At 39.8% G+C, this 19,916-nt stretch overlaps 1 protein-coding gene and 1 long non-coding RNA gene across 6 annotated transcripts in view; one reads left to right on the top strand and one right to left on the bottom strand.

The window, feature by feature from the left end:
- Positions 1-704: 704 nt before the first annotated feature.
- The window catches only part of LOC111606590, a 42,188-nt gene continuing 22,976 nt past the window's right edge, over positions 705-19,916 (bottom strand). For 3 of the 5 annotated variants that reach the window (XM_023327501.1, XM_023327502.1, XM_023327500.1), the window contains 19 exons: positions 19,657-19,913; positions 18,026-18,161; positions 17,750-17,944; positions 15,616-15,768; positions 14,614-14,831; positions 14,172-14,355; positions 13,937-14,092; positions 12,055-12,378; positions 11,731-11,850; positions 6,159-8,018; positions 5,111-5,230; positions 4,951-5,025; positions 4,784-4,870; positions 4,620-4,711; positions 4,439-4,524; positions 3,567-3,678; positions 3,289-3,476; positions 2,885-3,043; positions 705-2,814 (listed from right to left, as the gene is read on the bottom strand). In XM_023327501.1, coding sequence (XP_023183269.1) covers positions 2,549-2,814; positions 2,885-3,043; positions 3,289-3,476; positions 3,567-3,678; positions 4,439-4,524; positions 4,620-4,711; positions 4,784-4,870; positions 4,951-5,025; positions 5,111-5,230; positions 6,159-8,018; positions 11,731-11,850; positions 12,055-12,378; positions 13,937-14,092; positions 14,172-14,355; positions 14,614-14,831; positions 15,616-15,768; positions 17,750-17,944; positions 18,026-18,161; positions 19,657-19,913 — 4,788 coding nt within the window. In that variant the 3' untranslated portion in view covers positions 705-2,548. The remainder of the gene's footprint in view (positions 2,815-2,884; positions 3,044-3,288; positions 3,477-3,566; positions 3,679-4,438; positions 4,525-4,619; positions 4,712-4,783; positions 4,871-4,950; positions 5,026-5,110; positions 5,231-6,158; positions 8,019-11,730; positions 11,851-12,054; positions 12,379-13,936; positions 14,093-14,171; positions 14,356-14,613; positions 14,832-15,615; positions 15,769-17,749; positions 17,945-18,025; positions 18,162-19,656; positions 19,914-19,916) is intronic. The other 2 variants (XM_023327503.1, XM_023327504.1) reach the window with 2 other exon arrangements.
- On the top strand, positions 3,279-15,705 carry LOC111606592. Its single transcript, XR_002752128.1, has 3 exons — positions 3,279-3,368; positions 12,004-12,104; positions 15,622-15,705. It is a non-coding gene; the product is annotated as an uncharacterized LOC111606592 (long non-coding RNA).

The raw sequence follows: 19,916 nt of genomic DNA, 5'->3' as shown, positions 1-19,916 counted from the left end.
CCAACATTTCTGCTGCTGTCAGAATCAGCACGACCACCAAAACAAGGAAACTGCTATCTGACAGTTTAGCTTCACTGCCCCAAAGCTGACCTCTCCACTATGTTCAATCTTTTCACTGTCTTTGCATAGAAGTGACAAATATGGCTACACGTTCTGAAATTAAAGTAAAATATTTATGATATTTGAGCTTTTACAGCATTCTAACACTCTATTAACTGTAGCTACACTTTAGCTGCTCTGAATCTTTGGACGTCAACAACAAACAGCATTGCTCACCAAACCAGTAAACAGCTTACACCAGTTTCCTTCTAGTTTGTTTTTCCAAAGTAGACATCAAAACTTTTGAGATGCCCAAATTAGTCATTTTTCTTCTCTACTGTAACTAATCCAAAGCAGACACTGAATATTTTGCAATGCTAATCAGCATTAGTTTGCAAAGGCTTTATGAGTTGAATACATTATGCAACCATGTCCACAGAGCGTCTGGTTCCTCAGCTTTAGATGAAGCGGCGATTATTTATGTTTAAATCACATCTCTGAATGGGGTCATGTTTTAATATGCTTTAATATGCAAAAAGATGACTTGTGATGTGGAGATGTTCTTAGCTTTGCTGACATTTAATCTCTTGTTTCATCTTATGGCTTTTCTTCTCAAAGTAGTCCAGACAGACATGACAAAAAAAAGATGTTTTTGTACAAGTGTGTCAAAAATTAATCTTTAATCACAGCAAAAGCAAAACCTTGTTTTGAGTTTTATTAAGTATTTAGTCTTCGCCTTAGAAGGTGGGAAAAAAGTAGTTAAATCACGCAAGATCAAACAGTATCAAACTGTGAATTCATAGTTGAGGAGCTAAAATGCAACGTAACTGAAGGCACTGAGAGCTCAATGTATTAATATTTAGTTTAACAGATAACCCAAAGCACAACAGGGAAAAAAATGAAAAGAAATATACAAGAGTGATCAAAAACAATCAGAACAACTACAGTTCCAGAAGTTTACATACAACCGTCATAAATGTGAATGTTATATTAACTTTAACCTTTAACATATAAACAACAAGTTGATGCAGAAGTTTAATTTATTGAGGATTTTCTCTAATCCTCACAGGATCAAAACCATATATCTGGTTGAATTAAAAGCTTTTTTGAACATATAAGGAGGTTTTGGATATTTGTCCGGTTTTAAGACCCACCTCTGTCCAAGTTTCCGTCATGTGACCCAAACCGTCAATCTCTGATTTAAAAAAAAATTGTTATAATGTTCAAGAACAAACACAGGAAGCTCCAAACCAAAACGTTTTGAAACACAAGGCTCATCGACTCGTTTGGAGTCATCTTAGAGAAAACGTGCCTGATCAGAAATTGACTTAATACTCAAATTGTAACTTTTTGAGACGGTTCAACTAAAGTGGTGATCTCTATCCTTTTTTGCAGAGACCATATTTGAAATATTACAAAGAAAATGCAGCTTTCATCAAAATTCCTTCACATGCTATTGGTTGGTGTTAAAAAGGCAGCCAATCAACGAGTGTCGTTCATTGACCTTGGTGCTGATTGGCTGTACCCAGAAGAGCGGAAGTTAGACAGACCATGCGTGCTAGCTTCTGCAGTCGTGCAAAGACGGTTTCCACAGATCATAACAAGCCATATTAAGGTACATTTGGTGTTTCATCTATTAAAATGTGCATTTAGGAGCGTTTTAGAGCGAGTATCAAGTGTTTGCAACGTTCAGCCTTTCGCCGGCAGTCTCTAACTCCCACGAACATCAGGGTTTCGAGGACGTCTGTGGTTTCTCCGCAACTTGGTGAGCGACATTTATCAGCATAATTGTGAGGCTCAGAAAACGGATACAATCAGCTCAATTTGCACTCTGAAATCCATAAAAGACCTAAAATAATTACATTCATGCCCATAATAATAATGACATCTGAATATTGCTAACGGTGTTTGTATGTATTTTGGAGCTTGAAATGAATGAATTTGGTGACATTTTCTTTTTTTAATTTTCTATCCAGTACGCAGCAGTACCATTGGCAGTCCAGTAACCCACTGCATGATGCTACCACCTCCATACTTGATAATGTACATTTTGTTGATTACACAAAAAATGCGGAAAATGTTTAAGCTTGTTATTAATCCAACTCTTGTTTTCTGAAATGACTGAAGTTGAAAGCTGCATTATCCTTCCATCTTGATATAAATTGTTGAAAGAAATCCTTTATTGTCCTGAATTAATATGACATTCACGTCAGTGATGACTGTATGTACACTTCTGAGTTGAACTGTAAATACACAGTGCACACTTTGCAGTGTGTTAGCAGTTGTGTTAGTTTTTAAATGACTTAAAAAGTGAAGGATCAAAAAAGAGACACTCATAAAACAGGTTATTTATAATGACTTTTAAGGCTCTGTAGTGAATTATCACAAACGCATCAAAAATATAACTAGGATAAGTGTTTTGATCATAAATATGGTCAGTAGTAGTGTGTTTTTATTTAAATGTGCACTGCACGTTAGAAACTATATGTAAAAACCAGCATGTATACGCTCAGGGCTCTTTTTTCCCAAAGAACTTTTTAAAGACAGATTTGTTGCGAGGTCGCGGGAGGCTCGAGTAACTTTTCAGAGCAGAGTCCTTAAACACGTCTGGCTGCCATGAAGGTGAGGGCAGCACCGGAGGCTCCAGACCTCTGATTATCGACGAGCTGTCTGCCGAACTGCCCCCGACCACCAGAGTCACACAGTAGTTGGATCCTTTTTCCACCCCTTCTCCTCCAGGAGAGTGTTGCATGGGTTTAATCTTCTGGTAGGTTGCTGAAAAATAACCAGTATTCAGACTGAATGTGATAAATGATCAAATTCAGGCTAACCGCTGCAATCTAACCTGACGTAAAAGAGTGGGAGCGTTGCTTGCTGCTGAGCCAGTTCTGGCTGCTGGTTGCAGGGGAGTGAGAGGAGGAAGGAGAAGTGTTGTCTACAGAAAGTCTGTGAGTCACTGGATGCGTTAAGCTGCATTCATCCCCATCACCATCATCATCATCATCTGTGGGGGTCAAATGAAAGCAGAAAAGCTGAGTAAGAAGAGATTTACATTTACTGTAAAAACAAGCCCCTTTAGCAATCAAGTGACACTACAGCTGTTCAATGTGGAGTGCTTCAGCTCCACCTAGTGGCACCTGCTGTACCTACAACATCCAGCATTTCTTTTGCAAGATATTTATCTGGCTGAGGGTGAGTTCAGACACATGCAGTGCATGTCTCTTTTGGTAAACAGTTCTCCACTCTTACCACAGTAGCTTGGATCCAATGATGAGGTCTTGGACTTCTCGTCCGCTCTTTGGCTCTGGAGCATGTGACTCTGCTCTCTGGTGAGAACGACAATTTCTTTGGTTTGATCGCTGCTCTGTTTCAACCTTGGGAATGTGTGGGTGACTTTGTGCTGGGAATGGCAGAGTGTGCTGGTTTGATCCTGACATCTAAAGCATAAGAGTGGGTAACAGTCAGTATTAAAGAATGCTGCACAGAATGTTAGTATTTTATACAAATTGTTTTGAACATTATCTTACAAAGAGATGGGAAAGGCTTGATCACCAGGAACATTTGTTGGTGAAGACATGAGCTCACTTTGACCTTTGATAGACGAAAAGGTCCCATCACAGTTATTCACTACAAACGCAACTATTAACATAAAAAAACAGAATGTAGTACAACTCACTTAAGAATTTTTAAAAAATATTTTGTCATGCTCCAACCACAATCTATGTGGATTATATTGAGATTTTATGTCACAGATTAACACTAAATATTGCATAATTGTGGAAGGAAAACAATACATGAATTTCAAAACAATCTGTGAACAAAAGTGTAGTGGGCATTTGTATTCCAGAAAAAAAAACTTGTTAGAGGGTGCAAAGGGTTTATCATAGTGGCAGCATCATGCTGTTGGGATGTGTTTTTCTACAGAGAAGCTGGGCAGAGTCAATGTGAAAGCTGTGGAGGTTCAACTTTCAGCAGGATAACGACCCTAAACATACAGCCAGAGCTTTGCATCAAAGCATATTTATGTGCTAGAATGGTCTAGTCAAAGTCCAGACCTAAATCCTATGGAGAAACTGTGGTAAGACTTAAAAGCTAATGTTCACAGATGCTTTCTGTCAAATATGACTGAGTTTGAGCTGTTCTACAAAAAAGAACTGACAAAGATTTCAGTCTCTAGATGTGCAAACATTTTAGAAACATACCTAAAAAACAAGTGTTTACTAAAGTGACAGGAACAAAAAGAAATAAAGTAAAATGTTGAATCATTTTCTTTCCACTTTATTTGGTATTTTGTGTTGATCTACTACATGAAATCACAATAAAATACATTAAAGCGTGCGATCGTGGTGTGAAAAGTATAAAAATATGCTTGTGAAAGCCTCAGTATTATCACATTTACCTGTGCTTGCTTGTATTTTCATGATCCACTTCTTCATCAAGAAGCGGGAGGTGGTATTAAACAAGTATTCAGACCCGTCACGGAGCCTGAAGACCAGAAACGATGGCGGTAAAGAAAAAATTGTAGTGCATACATCTCACTGTAATTTGCAATAACAATTTGGCTGTTTGCCCAGGATTACCGTAGTCGGAAGCAGTTGGGTTTTTTGGTGTAGTCTGGGGAGGCCGAGCACTCAGCTCCCATGACGTTCAGCGGTAGACCGCATGCAGAGCTCTGCAGCACAAACTCATTATTAGTGACCACATGCCAACTGCTTCACAGATATCATATCTGCTTTCTGCTTACGCGCAGTGTATCCTTTCTGTCCTGGAAGAAGCACAAGGTGTGTCTATATAGGACAGTGTGGTAGGAGTTCCAGGCTCTGGAGGCAGCCTGTGAAAATAAGATAAGACCACATGCTGCTGACTCTGGGTTTTACATCTGCTGACTATGTAGGCCTAAACATTTCTTACTTTCTTTCCTCCCAGCTGCAGCTTGTGCTTCCTCTCCAGGGTTCCCTCCATAGACTGATGCTCTGGTTTTCCACTCTACATGGGTTTGAATTAAAAACCACATTCATGCAAAAAGATCAACTAACAACAAACAATATTTCCACTCAGGTTTCAGTCTTACTAGGATGAAACAGCGCCCTCCTGTGGCTATTCGTTCTTGAGGCTTTGCTACGTCTTTAAGATTTTTCTGGCAGGCTTCGTTAAAACCCATATTGACTGAAGGGAGACTCATAGACTGGTTCTGTTAAAAGAAAAAGAAGAATACACAGTCAGAACATTACTTAGGTTTGTTAAAGTTAAGATACAGACTGGCACCCCTGATACAGATGTGTAAAATATATATATATTTTGTTGCAATGATATGATCTCCAGAGCCAAATCAAACTTTTCTCATGAACTAAATCTCATTTAAAATACTGTAGAGTCCAGCATGATCCAAAGATTGTGCAGAATAATAATCAAACATCTCTAGATACGCCAACCTTGTGAAATGTTATAGATTAAGAAAGCTTTGAAACAACCGAAACATTCAAAACACTGATTTTCTTTAAATCAAAACTTAAAACACACCTGTTTAGAGTTGCTTTTGATTAATAAAAATTGGAATAGTTATCAATATATTTAATGTATATTTTGATGATGGCATTTGACAAAATGTATTGTTTATTGCTTGTTTAATAATTGGTTACTGTATTATGCTTATATTAGACATAACCTGCCTTGTTGCTAAAATGTGCTACACAAATAAACATTAACAGTAGACGTATAAATAATTATTGCTTAATTTTGGATTATTTTCCCCTCTGAATAAATTGACTCAAAGTAAAAGTTGGATTTTTCTAAATACTTCTGTGTGAGATTATTTTCAATAAAAGGTTATTTTGTTTTAGGGCTTTTATAGGCCCTCTAACTACAAGTTGAGAGTAAAGATACAAAATTAATTATTTAGGAACCACTGTTGGAGTATTTATTGATACTTTGAGTGACATGACCCAACCTCAACGGCTTTAACTCATTTCTTGGGAATCTGTTAACATTTTCAATCAGGAAAATTAGACTTCAACATCAGCTGTTCACCATGTTTTTAACCTCTGCGAACAAATAAGCTTCTAAAATAACTTTACAGCATCAGAGTGGTGTCTTCCCCATACTTTAAGAAGCAAACTTACCTGTGAGTACCTGGTTAGCTCCTCTCCTTCCTTCATCTCCTTCTCTTCCCTCTCTTCCTCCTCTCTGTATTGGTAAACGTATCTCGGATTGTCGCCGACATCTGGAAGCTTCACTGGATCAGATGCGGTCTCGTTCAGCATCACTGCAGTCTTGCTAGCTGGTTCCCTGTTGGGAAACGCAGCCCAGGACCTCCGGTCCGCTATGGCCAGAGGAAGGAGGTGATCTTTGGAGCTCTGCCACTTCTCATAACCCAGACAATTCTGGATGTGGGAGGGGAGTTTGAACTCGGCTATGAGGAGGTTTGGTTCTGAGACAGTGACCAGGTTTCTGTAGAGAACAGGTGGCTCTGTGACAGGAGGGGAGCTGGAAAGTGGTTCTCTGGTTTGGTTGGGCTGGTACATGATGTCTGAGCAGATGCTCTGCCTGTAGTTGGTATTCTGTTTCCAGATGTCCTCCAGTTCTTCTTCTTCCTCCTCAAACTGCTGGTGGTCGACATGGACCGGCTCTGTGTTGATATTCACGGATTCTGGGGATGAACTTGAGAATGCGGCATAGTTTTCTTTTGTTGCAGTCGGGTCTATGCCTCCCACCTCAAGGGAAATAAGTTTCCCCACCACTCCTTTAGGCCGGGGCTGATCCGGACAGGAAGCGTCGGTGCAAAGCTTGAAACTGCTGGAGGTGGAGATGCCAGAATCTACAGAGTCCTGTCGAACGCTGACGCTCATTGTTGACTTAAGATTCACTCTCACATGAGAAGCTTGGTTTAATTTCAGCTGAGGACTGTTTTCATGCTTGCACTGGGATTTTGTGCATTTATGGAACTGGTGTCCATTCAGGTCCCGTATGAGCGTATGGACACTGAGACACTTATGTTTATGAGGGACTGAGCAGCAGTTATGGGCTTGGTTCATGTAAATAGGCGGCTTTGAAGGTGGACTGATTTCATTTGTTGTAGATTTAGTATCTGACAAGATTTCGTCCTCCTCCTCTGATCCGGCACAAGGTTCTTCCAGAGAAGATGGTTGTAAACTCACCTCCTCATCAGGTAGATCTTTTGCTGCAGCTATTGACTCCTGTGTTTCAGAAGAGCTATTTTCACTTCCTGTGATGGCCGCCAGGATGTGGGTCTGTCTGAAAGAGCTCAGAACTGTTTTTCTTTGAGAAAGAGGGTCAGAATCTGTTGCATCTGCTTTTTTAGACTCTGGAGGGGCAATAGTGATGATTTCCTGAATGCTGGGGATGAGGGTCATGTCTTTTGGCAGATCGAAGCTCAACACCGAGCCCAAAGAGAGGACTCTGCAGTGGCTTCTCCCAGGCTCTGATGGAGAAGTCGTTGGTCCGGATGATATGGCGTATGGAGTGATGCTGTTTTCTCCTGAACACTCTGAATCAATGTCTTTCAGAAGAGGGTTTTTCATGTAAGCCCCAGTGCCTGCAACATTTCTGTTCTTCTGTAAGCTCTTCTTCCTCTGACCCTCCTTCAGCGGCCATGTTTGAGTGTTATACGTGACCGTCTCAGAGTCATACCGCTGCACCCCACTGGTCTGCTCATCCACATCCATGATTCTCTGTATCGTGTGTCTGCGCTCGTCTCGCTTCCTTTTCCTCTTCTTGCTCATCCGTTTGAGGCTGCAGAAGATGGAGCTGCCGCTGCTTCCCGTTGTGGGGCGGAAGCCGGCGTTGGTCGTTTGTGGGTCAGTCACAGGGGAAGATTGTGAGGAGCAGGAGGAGGAGGCGGACGGCCATAAAGTAGGGAAGTCCGAGACTGTAGAACGGCTCTTTAAGCGGGGTAGGGTGATACTCTCGTACACCGGAGCCACAGCCAGGGTGCTGTCCTTAACATGCAGGTAAGTACTTACCTGTGGAAAGACAGAAAAAGATTAAATGCATGACGATGAGCGAATATTTACTGAATGTGTTCTTGCGATGTCTTACAAAAGAAAACTATTTTTAGTAAAAGAACAACAACTGAAAAATATGTCATGCTTTTATATTCAGACCCATTACCTTTAGATACCCCTGAATAAAATCTAGTGCAACCAGTAACAATCAAATGTCACATAACTAGTAATGCATCTCTGTAGAAATTAAGCCTACAGCAGTTGGTTAGAGAACATTAGTGAACATATAATCATAAAAACAGCATGATAACCAAAGAAAAAGATAGGGATAAAGTTGTTGAGACATTTTCCACACGGTTAGATTATGGCACACTGTCTATTTAAAACAGTCCAGAAAGTACAACATTACTTAGAGAAGCAGCTAAGAAGCCCATGGTAACAGTTAATGCTCACTATCACTTGCATTTCCATTGTTCATATAACTTCGCAGTTCGACATTTTGAAAGTAGATTTGCTTAATGGAAACACAGAAATAAAAAAAAAATGTTTTGATAAAAGTTTTGGCACTAAGATGATGTGTTTTTGTTTTTTGGCTGTAACAAAATTTATTTATTTCACCAAACTGCAATGGAAACAAAGAAGAACGCAACAAGAAGTAGTTGGAGGATGGTTGTTTGGCATATTTTTTCAGTGACTTTAATTGCATTTCTTATTAAATGGGAAATTGCAAAATTGTGCTTTTTAGAGTGTTGACATAGTTTTGCGCAAATTTGTAATGGAAACACAGCCATCTTTACAGTAGTTGAGCAAAGTCTGTCACATCTCACTAATAACTATAAACATGCAAATGGAATAAAGCTTTAATAAAATAAATTAGTAACAGACATTTAAATGATTTTTATTGTTTAAATGCAGAACAAATATGGAGGTAAAGTATTTCTTATTCCTGGGTTGACCATAGTGAATACTCAATCATCTTGTTTCAACTTTGACTATTAAGGAGAATCTGCTGGTTGATTGGACTAGACCATTTAAAACCAAATCTGCAGAAAGGAGGACACTTCTATCCTGGGCTGATTTTTGAAGAAGGTGCTCCGGTCAGATGAGATCAAAGTGTAACTATGGCGGGAAGAAAACATGTTAGAGGCTGTAAAAAATAGACTGAGGCAGATTCATTTTCTAGCAGGATAACAAACATCCTGAGATCAAAGCACAGAAAACATTCAAATTCAAAACCTGAATTACATCAAGAATCTGTGGCAAGATGGAAACAGTTTTTCCACAGGTGCTCTTCATTCGCAGCTCTCTTTTATCACATAATATCCCAATACAATACACAGAAGTTTGTGGGTGTAAAGATACAAAATGTAAGAGTAACTTTGCAAGGCGCTGTATGGTTGGCAAAACTATGAACGGCTCAAGCTTGATGTTCAGTGAAATAAAGAATGTTAGACAAACACTCATCAAAGAAAACTCTGGATTAACAAATATTTATGAAGCATACAGAAATTTATAAAAAGCACATGACAGAACATGAGTCCAACGGCAGACTCAGGATTTAATCAAAATCATATGTGTCTGCATATGTCGTCATACACAGCTGTAATGCCCTGACCTTTCAACTCTGTGACTAATCTCTTGTAGCTGCATAAGCTCCAGACTATAAATCATGTAGTGCAGTCTGGGGCCTTTCTGAAAGGTTCAGCACCAGTTCTCTTGTCTCATGACGGCAGCTCCACCGGCATGTGGGACACAGTCCTACTGGGAGCCATTTTGGAGCTGAGGATGAGGTCACTCATTTCACACAATCACGGCGAGAGTCAGACCTGAGCAGGTTTACATCAGGCTCATCAAAGACAAGAGAGAGTTTCTGTCAACAGTCGCAGCAGGGAGGAGACTGTGTGTGCTTTTCTTACTCATTGCTCACCTCGTTTCTGTCATCACCACTTTTCAGCTTTAAATCTAGCCTCATTTTACAAGTAAAAATCCCAAATAAAACTTTTAATGACGAGAAAAAACAGTTTGGTTATCTGCTGGGATTTTACCCATTGATTTGAGTTTCTAAGAGACAAGCTGAAAATACAACACAGAGAAACTTTACTACTTTCTTTTCAGATTAAGTCAGCTAACACCTGAATTAACTTGTCCAGCTCTTAAGAGGCTAATGAACAGTTCATTTGATTCAATTGTGTTGAAAAACAGAGGCACCCAAAGGTTGCAGGAAAGTAGATCTGAGAGATTGGACTTTGGCAGCCCTTCATTAGGTCTAGGACAGTTAAACACAAAGTTGATAGAAATGAATTTAATTACAAAACCCTAAAACACAGGTGTCAAACTCCAGTCCTCAAAGGCTGCTGTCCTGCAGTTTTTAGATGTGCAGGACGCAGGTACAAAACACTGGAATGAAATGGTTTAATTTCCTCCTCCTTGTGTAGATCAGTTCTCCAGAGCCTTGCTAATGATCTAATTATCCCATTCAGGTGTGGTGCAGCAGAGACACATCTAAAAGTTGCAGGACAGCGGCCCTTGAGGACTGGAGTTTGACAACCCTGCCCTAAAATATAGTTTTAGCTGAAGGATGAGTTGCTAGCTAGCATGATTCAAATTAGCTTTAGGGGAAATGTGTTAATGAAAGTTAATTTCTGTGTCATTCTGTTTGAATTAGAAGAGTTGAATGTTGGCTTCACCAGGGAGTCACACTTCTTTCATCAACTAGAATAATGTCCATCAACTAGAATATTGTCCAAGCCAGTAATGTAGGCAACATAAAAGACTAATTTGTTTGAGATGTTTCTGCTTCAACACACCTTTATCAGTAGCAATTTTGTCAAAGAAAAAGCCATAAATTAAGGATAGGAGGAAAACATCCTCCAGCAGCAAATATGCTTAAAAATAGTGTTCAGAATTTTTGTAAGTTTCAGCAATTTAAGGCTTTTAAGACCTACATAATACCACTAGGATTTAAATGTAGGACCTAACACAAGCCTGTTAAATCTGCACGTATTTAAGATCTACTAATGCCTAAATTTTATTTAAAACTCAGCAGAAACCCTGGAGGAGCAGTTTTCTGGTGAATGTTTTTGTCCAGCATGATTGAGCACCAGGTCATAAGGCAAATAGGATAACTAAACGTTCTAGAGATCAGACCATTGACTTTTTCAATCCCTTGAGATGCTGTGATCAGTCTTCAGGAAGATAGCGAGGGGGAAAAAAGCTCTAACGAACCAAGAATGTGTCGCACTCAACCAGGATTTGGACCAGACGTTGGGGTAAAGAGTAACAGGGGGAAAGGCAGCAATATTCAAAAAGAAACATCAACACTGGAATTATAGATGCTTTGCTTAATCTTAATGTATTTCTCAATAAAAGCCTGCAAAACATATATGTTTACTATTCAAATACAGCATAAAAAGGAAAAATTTGAAGACTCAAAACAGACTTTTCTTTTTCAAAGAATGAATAAAGTTAACCTATTTAGGGTCTAAACATTTGTTGCATCCATTTATTCTAAAATAGATTAAAGATATCCAGTTTTTTATTCTCAATCTTGTTCTTTGGTTTTATATTTGCCTCGCAGAGGAGCCAAAACCACTGGGTTGTTGAACATTTTGTATCTTCTACCAGGTTAGGAAAAAAGCATGCTATCCTCAGGAAGCAGCTGCACACTGCATGCAGTCTCAGCACACTTGGAGACGCTGCATGCAATCCCAGTTCACACTGCGCAAATTACCTCATCTGCGCTCTGCCGATAAATCTTTTTCTTTCGCTTTAAACTACCGAAAGTATTTTCCAAAATCCCCTGGCAACGCCTCCAAAACTTTTTACAGGCAGAAGACTGAGGCACAGCGGGCTGAGGGAGAGAACGAGGGGAAGATAGAAAGTAGTGAATGCCAAAGGAGAAAAGAATGACCTGCAGTACAGAGAGGGAGATCCCATGCAGTGTTGTAGAAAAGTGATCATCGAAGCCTGAAAGCATAAAAATTTTCCTCTTTTCTTTGAACAGATCATGTATGCAACTGATGTTGGGTGATGATTTGTGTCGAGTGCTCCTCACCCTGTGAACAGGCTCAGAGGTCTCCTTCAACTTCTCATCTGTCCCAGCAGGTAGGTCGAGCACCTGCACTTGGCTGTCCTCATTGTTCCCAAAGCTAAGTATGAGGTTTACAGCGCCCCCAACAGGTGGGCTGCTGCTCTCCTTCACCAACATAATGTTTGCTTTGGGAGAATCGCCTCGTGGGCCGATCCTGTTCATGATTTCATACCCATCTTCTGATATTTTCCCTTCGCTCTCTTCATTACATTCAGCTGCATTTGTTGTGTCCTCAGAGGTCCTGATGGCATGTGATTGTTGGAAGAATTCGGGGTCGGCAACCGAACTCTGTGGGAAAACAAAGACGGGCTAAATATTTACCCTGGTGCAAGAGAACTCGGGTTTTAGATCTTACAAAGAATTTCAGACTAATTTTCCAGATTTATTTGTCATTTATGTTAAAACATAAATACAAAAGTTCCCTATGAATCCAGATATTTCTACAATAAACAATAACTATAAGAAAGAATATAGATAAACAAATATGACGTTTGAGATGTGAAGTGGGAACAAACTCTTATAAGGGTGGTTGACTTGGTTTGATTGGGGACCAAAGTTGCAGCATTTGTTACGTTTTCAGCTGATGCAGTTGTTTTCACACTGCACTGCATAAATGAGTCAAACTCTTTGAGCAACCTGTTCACCTCCTCACCTGTGGTGGTGCTGCACCAAAAACCACTAAAGGAAACAACACAAAAATCTCCAAAGAAGACAATGAGCACTTCTTTTTTTTTAATGAGTTTCTAAGTGTTGGCCTTTTTGACGCATCACACCACAGGCTGGTAATTAGTTCTTGTTGTCCTTTGCGTAATATTTGGTGGCGTGATGATTGAAAAGAGGTCAAAGTTGGTCAGGGAGTCACGCCAGCCAGTAATGCTGTAATTCGGAGTCTTGCTGCTACGCCGTCACAAACCAGACATGTTAAAAAGACGGTATAAACTTATGAACCCCTATGGTTTAATGTATCGATACTCGTGGATGAAAAATCAATACCTTCCAAGGGTGGAAAAAATTGAAAAATATTGTAGAATTGATATAATTATACAGCCCTAGTACCAAAGATTATACGCATGTTCTTATCGAAGAGTCAGCACTAGCTAGTTAGCAACTCTTGCATTTAGAAAAGTGCTATAACACAGGTTTTGTTTTTGAAACAATACTTGACTAAACCTTTTGTCCAATTTCCTTTGTTTTGTGGTGAAACTATTACCTGGAAGATCACATTAATTTAAGCATGGATAAAGTTTAATCACACAAACGTGACATGCAAACTGGTCATGTTTGACATATTTTCAAGTAAAATTTCAAGTTTTGTGTGTAAAAACATTTGTTTTACAGTTCAAGTTGATTGAGATGAAAAACAAACAACTTCTTGTTGTGAAATCTTATCAAATTGCATGGTTAGTCCCTTAGTCTTTCTCCAAAATTAAGAACCTTTAAAATAAGAAAATTCTAACTTAGCCTTTATCTCATCACTTTTTCTTTTATCTAATTGCAGGACAAATAGCTTAATTGCAGATCTACTGTATTCAGTGGATCTCAAACTCCAGTCTCTGAAGACAAATGTCCTTCAACTTTTAGATGCACCTCTCCTTCAACACACGTGAATCAGATAATTAGATCATTAGGAAGACTCTGCAGAGCCTGACTGCATGCTGAGGTAATTCAGGCATTTGATGGAAGTGTATTGGGCCCTTTTGAAAGCTGGAGATGATCAGCCTGCGAGGGCTGGGGTTTGACATTCCCTTTTTCATGGCCTTATTGAGCCTGTTTGGGTTTTGTCATAAAAATGGAGGAGGTACTTTTGCTTTTATTTGGACAAACTCCCACCAAGCTGCTAATTTACCTCTTTAAATGAGTTCCATATTGTTGCTTCAGAGTAAATGTTATCATGTGAGGGTTCCTCTTTGTTCTGTTTGTGAAGCCACTGTTGTTTCTGAGCTCTCCAGTGCACTGAGATCCACCCAAGCATGCTCCTCAGTTCCTCCATGCGTTCCTTCACCTGCAACACATTTCCAATTAGAATCATCATCCAACTCTATGTAGTCGGTAGTGATTTGATAGAGTACATATCTGCTCACCATCTGTGTGAGGTGGTGTTCTTTGTTTAAAAGAGTCTTTGCTTTGGCTGCCAGCTTATCAAACTCGTTAAACTTTTGCTCGATTTGGATGTCTAGCTCTGCCGCCAGTGGCCGCTGTCCTTCTCTCCTGAGGTGCAGTGCAGTGTCTGAGAAAATGCATGACCTAGTGTCTTCAGTCCATGAGCTGTTCAGAGGGATGCGTAAGAAAAGGAGGTGGTGTTAGGAGACTGGGAACAGTAAGAAACATGAGAATAAGCAGACTCTCCCTGATAGGAAACACATTCGTTGGCCTGTCACACCCAGGAAACCTGCTTTATCCCTAAATTCCCTGCTCCCCCTGAGGCAAGAGCTTGACAGTGAGAACATCCTGTTCTTAAGCAAATGTTCCCAAAAAATGGATTACAAATTGTAGCAAAGACGGGGATGTTGACATCCTGCTTACATCATTGCAAGGTAGCTCCTGAAGAAGCACTGGAGCTCCACAAACTCCTGCAGACGTGATCTGTTGTCCTTCACGCTCTTCCCCAGTTCACTCCAGGCCTGCAGCGTAGACTGGGTCTTCACCTCGAATGTGTACGCTTTCTCCGGACACATCTCCTTCAGACGCAAAGCCTGGTTCTCCATCTTCTTTACATCCTCCTTCATGATTTCATAGTCAATCTGCAGAAAATCACAGAGAGGATCTATCGTCTCTCATCAATCCTCCAATCATTCAAACAACCTGGACTAATTGTTCCTCTGACTATGACCTCATCGTCATAGCTCCATGCATATTATTCTATTTAAGACCCATATGTGGACCATATGGGCCTCCACGTTATAGGTTGCCGTCTTGACCACTTTTTTACTCCATTTTTTGACAACGCTGTAATTAATAGTGTTCAGGGCTCTCTGGGAGCAACGCTTCATGAAGTTTCTCAGTTACAGCAAGCTTCACCAACGCTGAGTTCCTGCATGCCTGTCTGCTGATGCAACAGTTATTTCTGTTCGGGAGATTAGGTCATTTCTGCTCTTCAATCAAATCAAGTCCTGACAGCTGAATGCATGTGTGTTTGTTTTGCGTGTGTGATAAACACAACGTTGGCCAACCAATGAGTCACGCAAAACTCTACCATCCCCGTCTGAAACTCTGCTTACCCGACCAGATTTATCCCCCAAAACATACACACACACACAACACACTTTTAGAGTTAACAGAACAATGACTCACTGGAGAACAAACAAATAAATGTAGTGTTTTTATTAAATCTTTGCACGCTCCGTGTGTACGTGTGTGGCCAATATGCACGGCAGCTGATAGGAAAAACTAAACATAGCACAAAGTGGTGCAAACAGGGCACATTTTTGCTGTAGAGAAGAAAGTGAAGCTAATTTTTCAAAAAATAATTCTGAGTTGTGTAATCAGTGATGAGTCATTTCTCTTTTCTGCATTTTCCTTTCTTACCTCCAGGTGGCCCAGTCTGTCCCGGAGCGGCCCGAAGCCGCAGCGGTCTGGCTCGCACTGCACGGCCATGTCCGTCTCCTTCTCCAGGATCTCCAGGCTCAGCTCCTTGCTGCTGCACAAACACTCCTCCACGCGCACCGCAAGGCTGACATGCTGGAGAGGCAAGATGTCTTTATGAGATGGGGCTGTCATTAAGGTAGTGAACTTTAATGTGTTTTACAACAGGAGCCACAAAACGTAGCATATTTTTTCACATGCCAACCACAAACTTTGGTCTTTTCGTTTATTGGGATTGTATTTGCTAACCCAACAACAAAGTAGTGCGTGATGCTGAAGGAGAAGGAAAATGATGCATAATTTTCAAAGTGTTATACCAAGACATTAAAAAATCTGTGGTGTAGATTATTCACTTTATAGAGCTACCTTTTGCTGCAAGTTGCAAGTTTTTTTTTTTTTTTTTTTAGCATGCCTTAATTTTTCTATATTGGACAGAATAGAGAGGGTCTGAGGAAATTAGTTTTCTAACATTGGGATTCTGGGTCTGGCCTTTACAGAAAAATTAAAAAATCATCCCCACAGAATGATGCTGCCACTAACATGTTTCACACTAAGTATGGTGTGTTCAGGGAGATTCATCAAATCCAGATTATTTATTTTTACTGTAAGTGAAACAGAACAAGTACGAGAGAAAAAGCATAAAGATGAAAAATTGCTAACAAGTATGGTAAAAAATAAAAGTGGAATTGTTGTGAAATAATCCAATTTTTAGAATCAGTGCACCACGGGCTAATGCTGATCACATAAAATGATCAAATGTTATTTCTCATCTTTTTGTGTATATATACAGTACAGACCAAAAGTTTGGACACACCTTCTAATTCAATGGGTTTTCTTTATTTTCATGACTATTTATAAGGCAAGAAATCCCACTTATTAACCTGACAGGGCACACCTATGAAGTGAAAACCATTTCAAGTGACGACCTCTTGAAGCTCATCAAGAAAATGCAGAGTGTGTGCAAAGCAGTAATCATAGCAAAAGGTTGCTACTTTGAAGAAACTAGAATATAAAGGGTATTTTCAGTTGTTTTACACTTTTTTGTTTAGTGCATATTTCCACATGTGTTATTCATAGTTTTGATGCCTTCAGTGTGAATCTACAATGTCAACAGTCATGAAAATAAAGGAAACTCATTGAATTAAAAGGTGTGTCCAAACTTTTGGTCTGTACTGTATATACAGTATATATAGGTACTGGAGTACATGTTATGGTATTTATGGTAAAATTTTTCCTTTACTGTAAAATATTTTTATTCTTTATTCTCTTTATCCAGATTGGCAAAAATATGTATAACATATTCTGTATGTTATACAGAATATATAAATAGAATAATATATATTATTCTGTATATATATCCAGTCCTGTTCTGGAAAAATGAAGAGCCCACTGCACTGAACCCCATTGAAAACCTCCTGGTTATTCCACCAAATATTGGTTTTTGAGTTAAAACATTAGTATTGTTTCTAAATGAATATGAACTTGTTTTCTTTGCATTATTTGAGGTCTGAAAACACTGCATCCTTTTTGTCATTTTGACCGCTTCTCATTTTTTGCAAATAAATACTAAATTTTTGCTTAAAATTTCAGAGTCATGTTCTCAGTAGATCATAGAATAAAAGAACAATAAAAAGTAAAATCTGAGAAACTGATCATATAAAGTGATCTCTCAATTTTCCAGTGCTTTATATATATTTATATTCTAACATGGTGTGGGTCTATTTGCTTGTCACTTTGCTGCCGTTTTTCACATTTTGGGACAATGAAGGATATTTCTATCCTATTTTATTTTAAATGGAGAAGTCTGGAATTGTACCTACAACCATCTGATTACAAGACGACTACCACTGAAACACAGCTGGTTACAAATGTATAAAACATCTTTTTAGATTATTTCTGTTTCAAAAAATGCCTTCTTTCCAGTTTGCGATTACTCTAATTTGTGTTTTTCCTGTAACATAAAATCCTATATACAAATTTTATAGTTCTAATCTAGATCTAATCAACAGTATTTAAACCTCTTAAAACATAAACTTTAAATGTAGCTCCTCAGTTTAAGCACCACTCCTCGTCTAACCTTGCTGAGCAGTTCCTGGATGGCGTGATCGTGGCTTTGTGATCGACCTCTTTCCCTCACAGTGTCGTTCAGCATCTCCACCGCCTCCTGCAGTTCTTCCACAGGGTCACCCATAGTTTCTATCTGATTGTCTCCAACACCGCTGCTTTGGAGCCCAAGTAACGTAGGGACTGAGGAAATGTCATTATGTAGAGGCTGTTGGACACATTAAAAATGGAGATGTTTAATAACGTGAATATTACTCAAGATAATGTGATCATTTTCGATGTGTAATACCTGATCAAGATTATATTGTCCTCCGATGAGCTCTTGGCTCTCGTCCAGCTCCAAATGCTCCAGAAACTCAGTCAGCATGCGTGTGTCCTGCAGCTTTGAGCTCTGTAGGACCAGGGCACTGAGCACACACTGATACCTGTGCAACACAAACGCACCAACATGGTTTCACCAACAAGCTGCTCCTATGCGCTCATCGACGTTCAGAAGAACCACATAAAAGACACAGAGGTCAGCTCACATGATGATTGTTTCAAGGCTCCAGCACTGCTTATTTTATCAGTATATCATGTGAGCATATGCAGTACCTTACAGCACAAAGCTTGCATGTGCTATGATGAAGGGATTTGCTTTCTCTAGAATAAATTAGCCTTAAATCTCTTTCTTTTAGCATTAAATAATGACATCAGCCCAGGTGTTCCACAGCTGCTTAGTGTCTCTGAAGAATGCTTCACACTTTTCTTTTATTGCAGTAGCTTAGCCTTGCACAGCTGTAAAGCACAGAATAACACTTATACTACAATTATCGGACGACAGTATGACACTGTTGCTCTTAAGGTAAAACTAAAACTTTATTTTCTATGTTTTCTTTCATTTAACATCTTCCTCACTGCCATGGTGAGAAGATGAGCCTTGGATGATGGCCAGTTTTTTATCTTTGTGTGCCAATTGCTCGTTTTTAAGAATCGATACACATTTGGGTTATTTAATGATGGGCATGTTCTCTTGTTTTTATCATTTTTAACAGAAGCGTCTGTATCTCATTCTAAACTAAAAGTTACTGAATAGCTTGATCAATTAAAAAAATATGTATGAATTTAAAAAATGGTTCAGTTGCTTTTGCTTTGCAATGATTGTAGGGCCTTTCTAAATATTTTAGAGGAAGATTATCCCACTGCAATAAAAAAGAAAAATTTGTTTTACAGCTTTTACACAGCTGGATGGGAGGTACAGATAAGGATAATCCTGTATCTGCACCGTTGGTCTCTTGGACTAAACAAGCGGTAATCTCTGCCTGATCCAACACCACCACCCTGGAAACACCTAAACTGAGACATTTCCATGCTTTCATTTTCTTTGCTCAGGCTGGTGCACTTTTTTTCCAGAGTCTGACCTTCTGTTTATAGACACAGGTACTTCCAGAAAGCCTGTCAACATCGTTAGGTTATACTGTGAGCCTACATGACAGGCTGTTCTTCAAACTAATGCCAAAGAGTAAGGCAACCTGTCACAAACTAAGTGGTTAACTCAGAAGAACAAGCTGAAGTTATGGAGCAGATCTTCCAACATGCTACTCGATACACAATTAATGAGAGCATGGGGAGTTTTTTATTTTTTGCCAATCTGGATAAAGTTTCAGGTTATGAGATCTGTGGGTAGTTATATTTTCTTATTTGGTCTACAGGGCAACATTATTTGTCTTGCGTTTAAACTGGGAGTTTTATGAATAAATCCTTCCATGTTGAATTACAAACATGGCAAACACAAACCTGTGATGTCTTGGAAACGCTGACATACTGTATTTTCGGTGACTGGCAGAAACTGCCAGCATCATTCATCCCTGATGGGTTAAAATCCATAACATGAATCTTCCATGATGACAAATGCCGGCAGCTAACCTCGACCCCACTTACTTTCTCTCCAACTCCTCCATGCGCGCTGCCAATCCCCATGTGTGGGGGTGACTATGGCCATGAAGGCGGTCCACCTCCTGCCTCAGAGCGCTGAGCTCCACGCTGCGAGCTGCCACCTCTTTCTCCAGCAGGCAGCTCTCCCTCTCGGCCCGGCTCATGGTTTCGGGGTCGCCGGCGATGGCGGACGCCTTCATGGAAAGCTCCACGGACTCCAGCCAGGCCTCCAGGCTGCCGAGGGCTTGGAGCACTTTCACAACCTT

The sequence above is a fragment of the Xiphophorus maculatus genome, chromosome 22, assembly GCF_002775205.1.
Source record: "Xiphophorus maculatus strain JP 163 A chromosome 22, X_maculatus-5.0-male, whole genome shotgun sequence".
NCBI classification, from domain to species: Eukaryota; Metazoa; Chordata; class Actinopteri; order Cyprinodontiformes; family Poeciliidae; genus Xiphophorus; species Xiphophorus maculatus.
The sequence above is the reverse complement of the archived record's forward strand: the minus strand, read 5'-3'. Positions and strand labels throughout refer to the sequence as shown.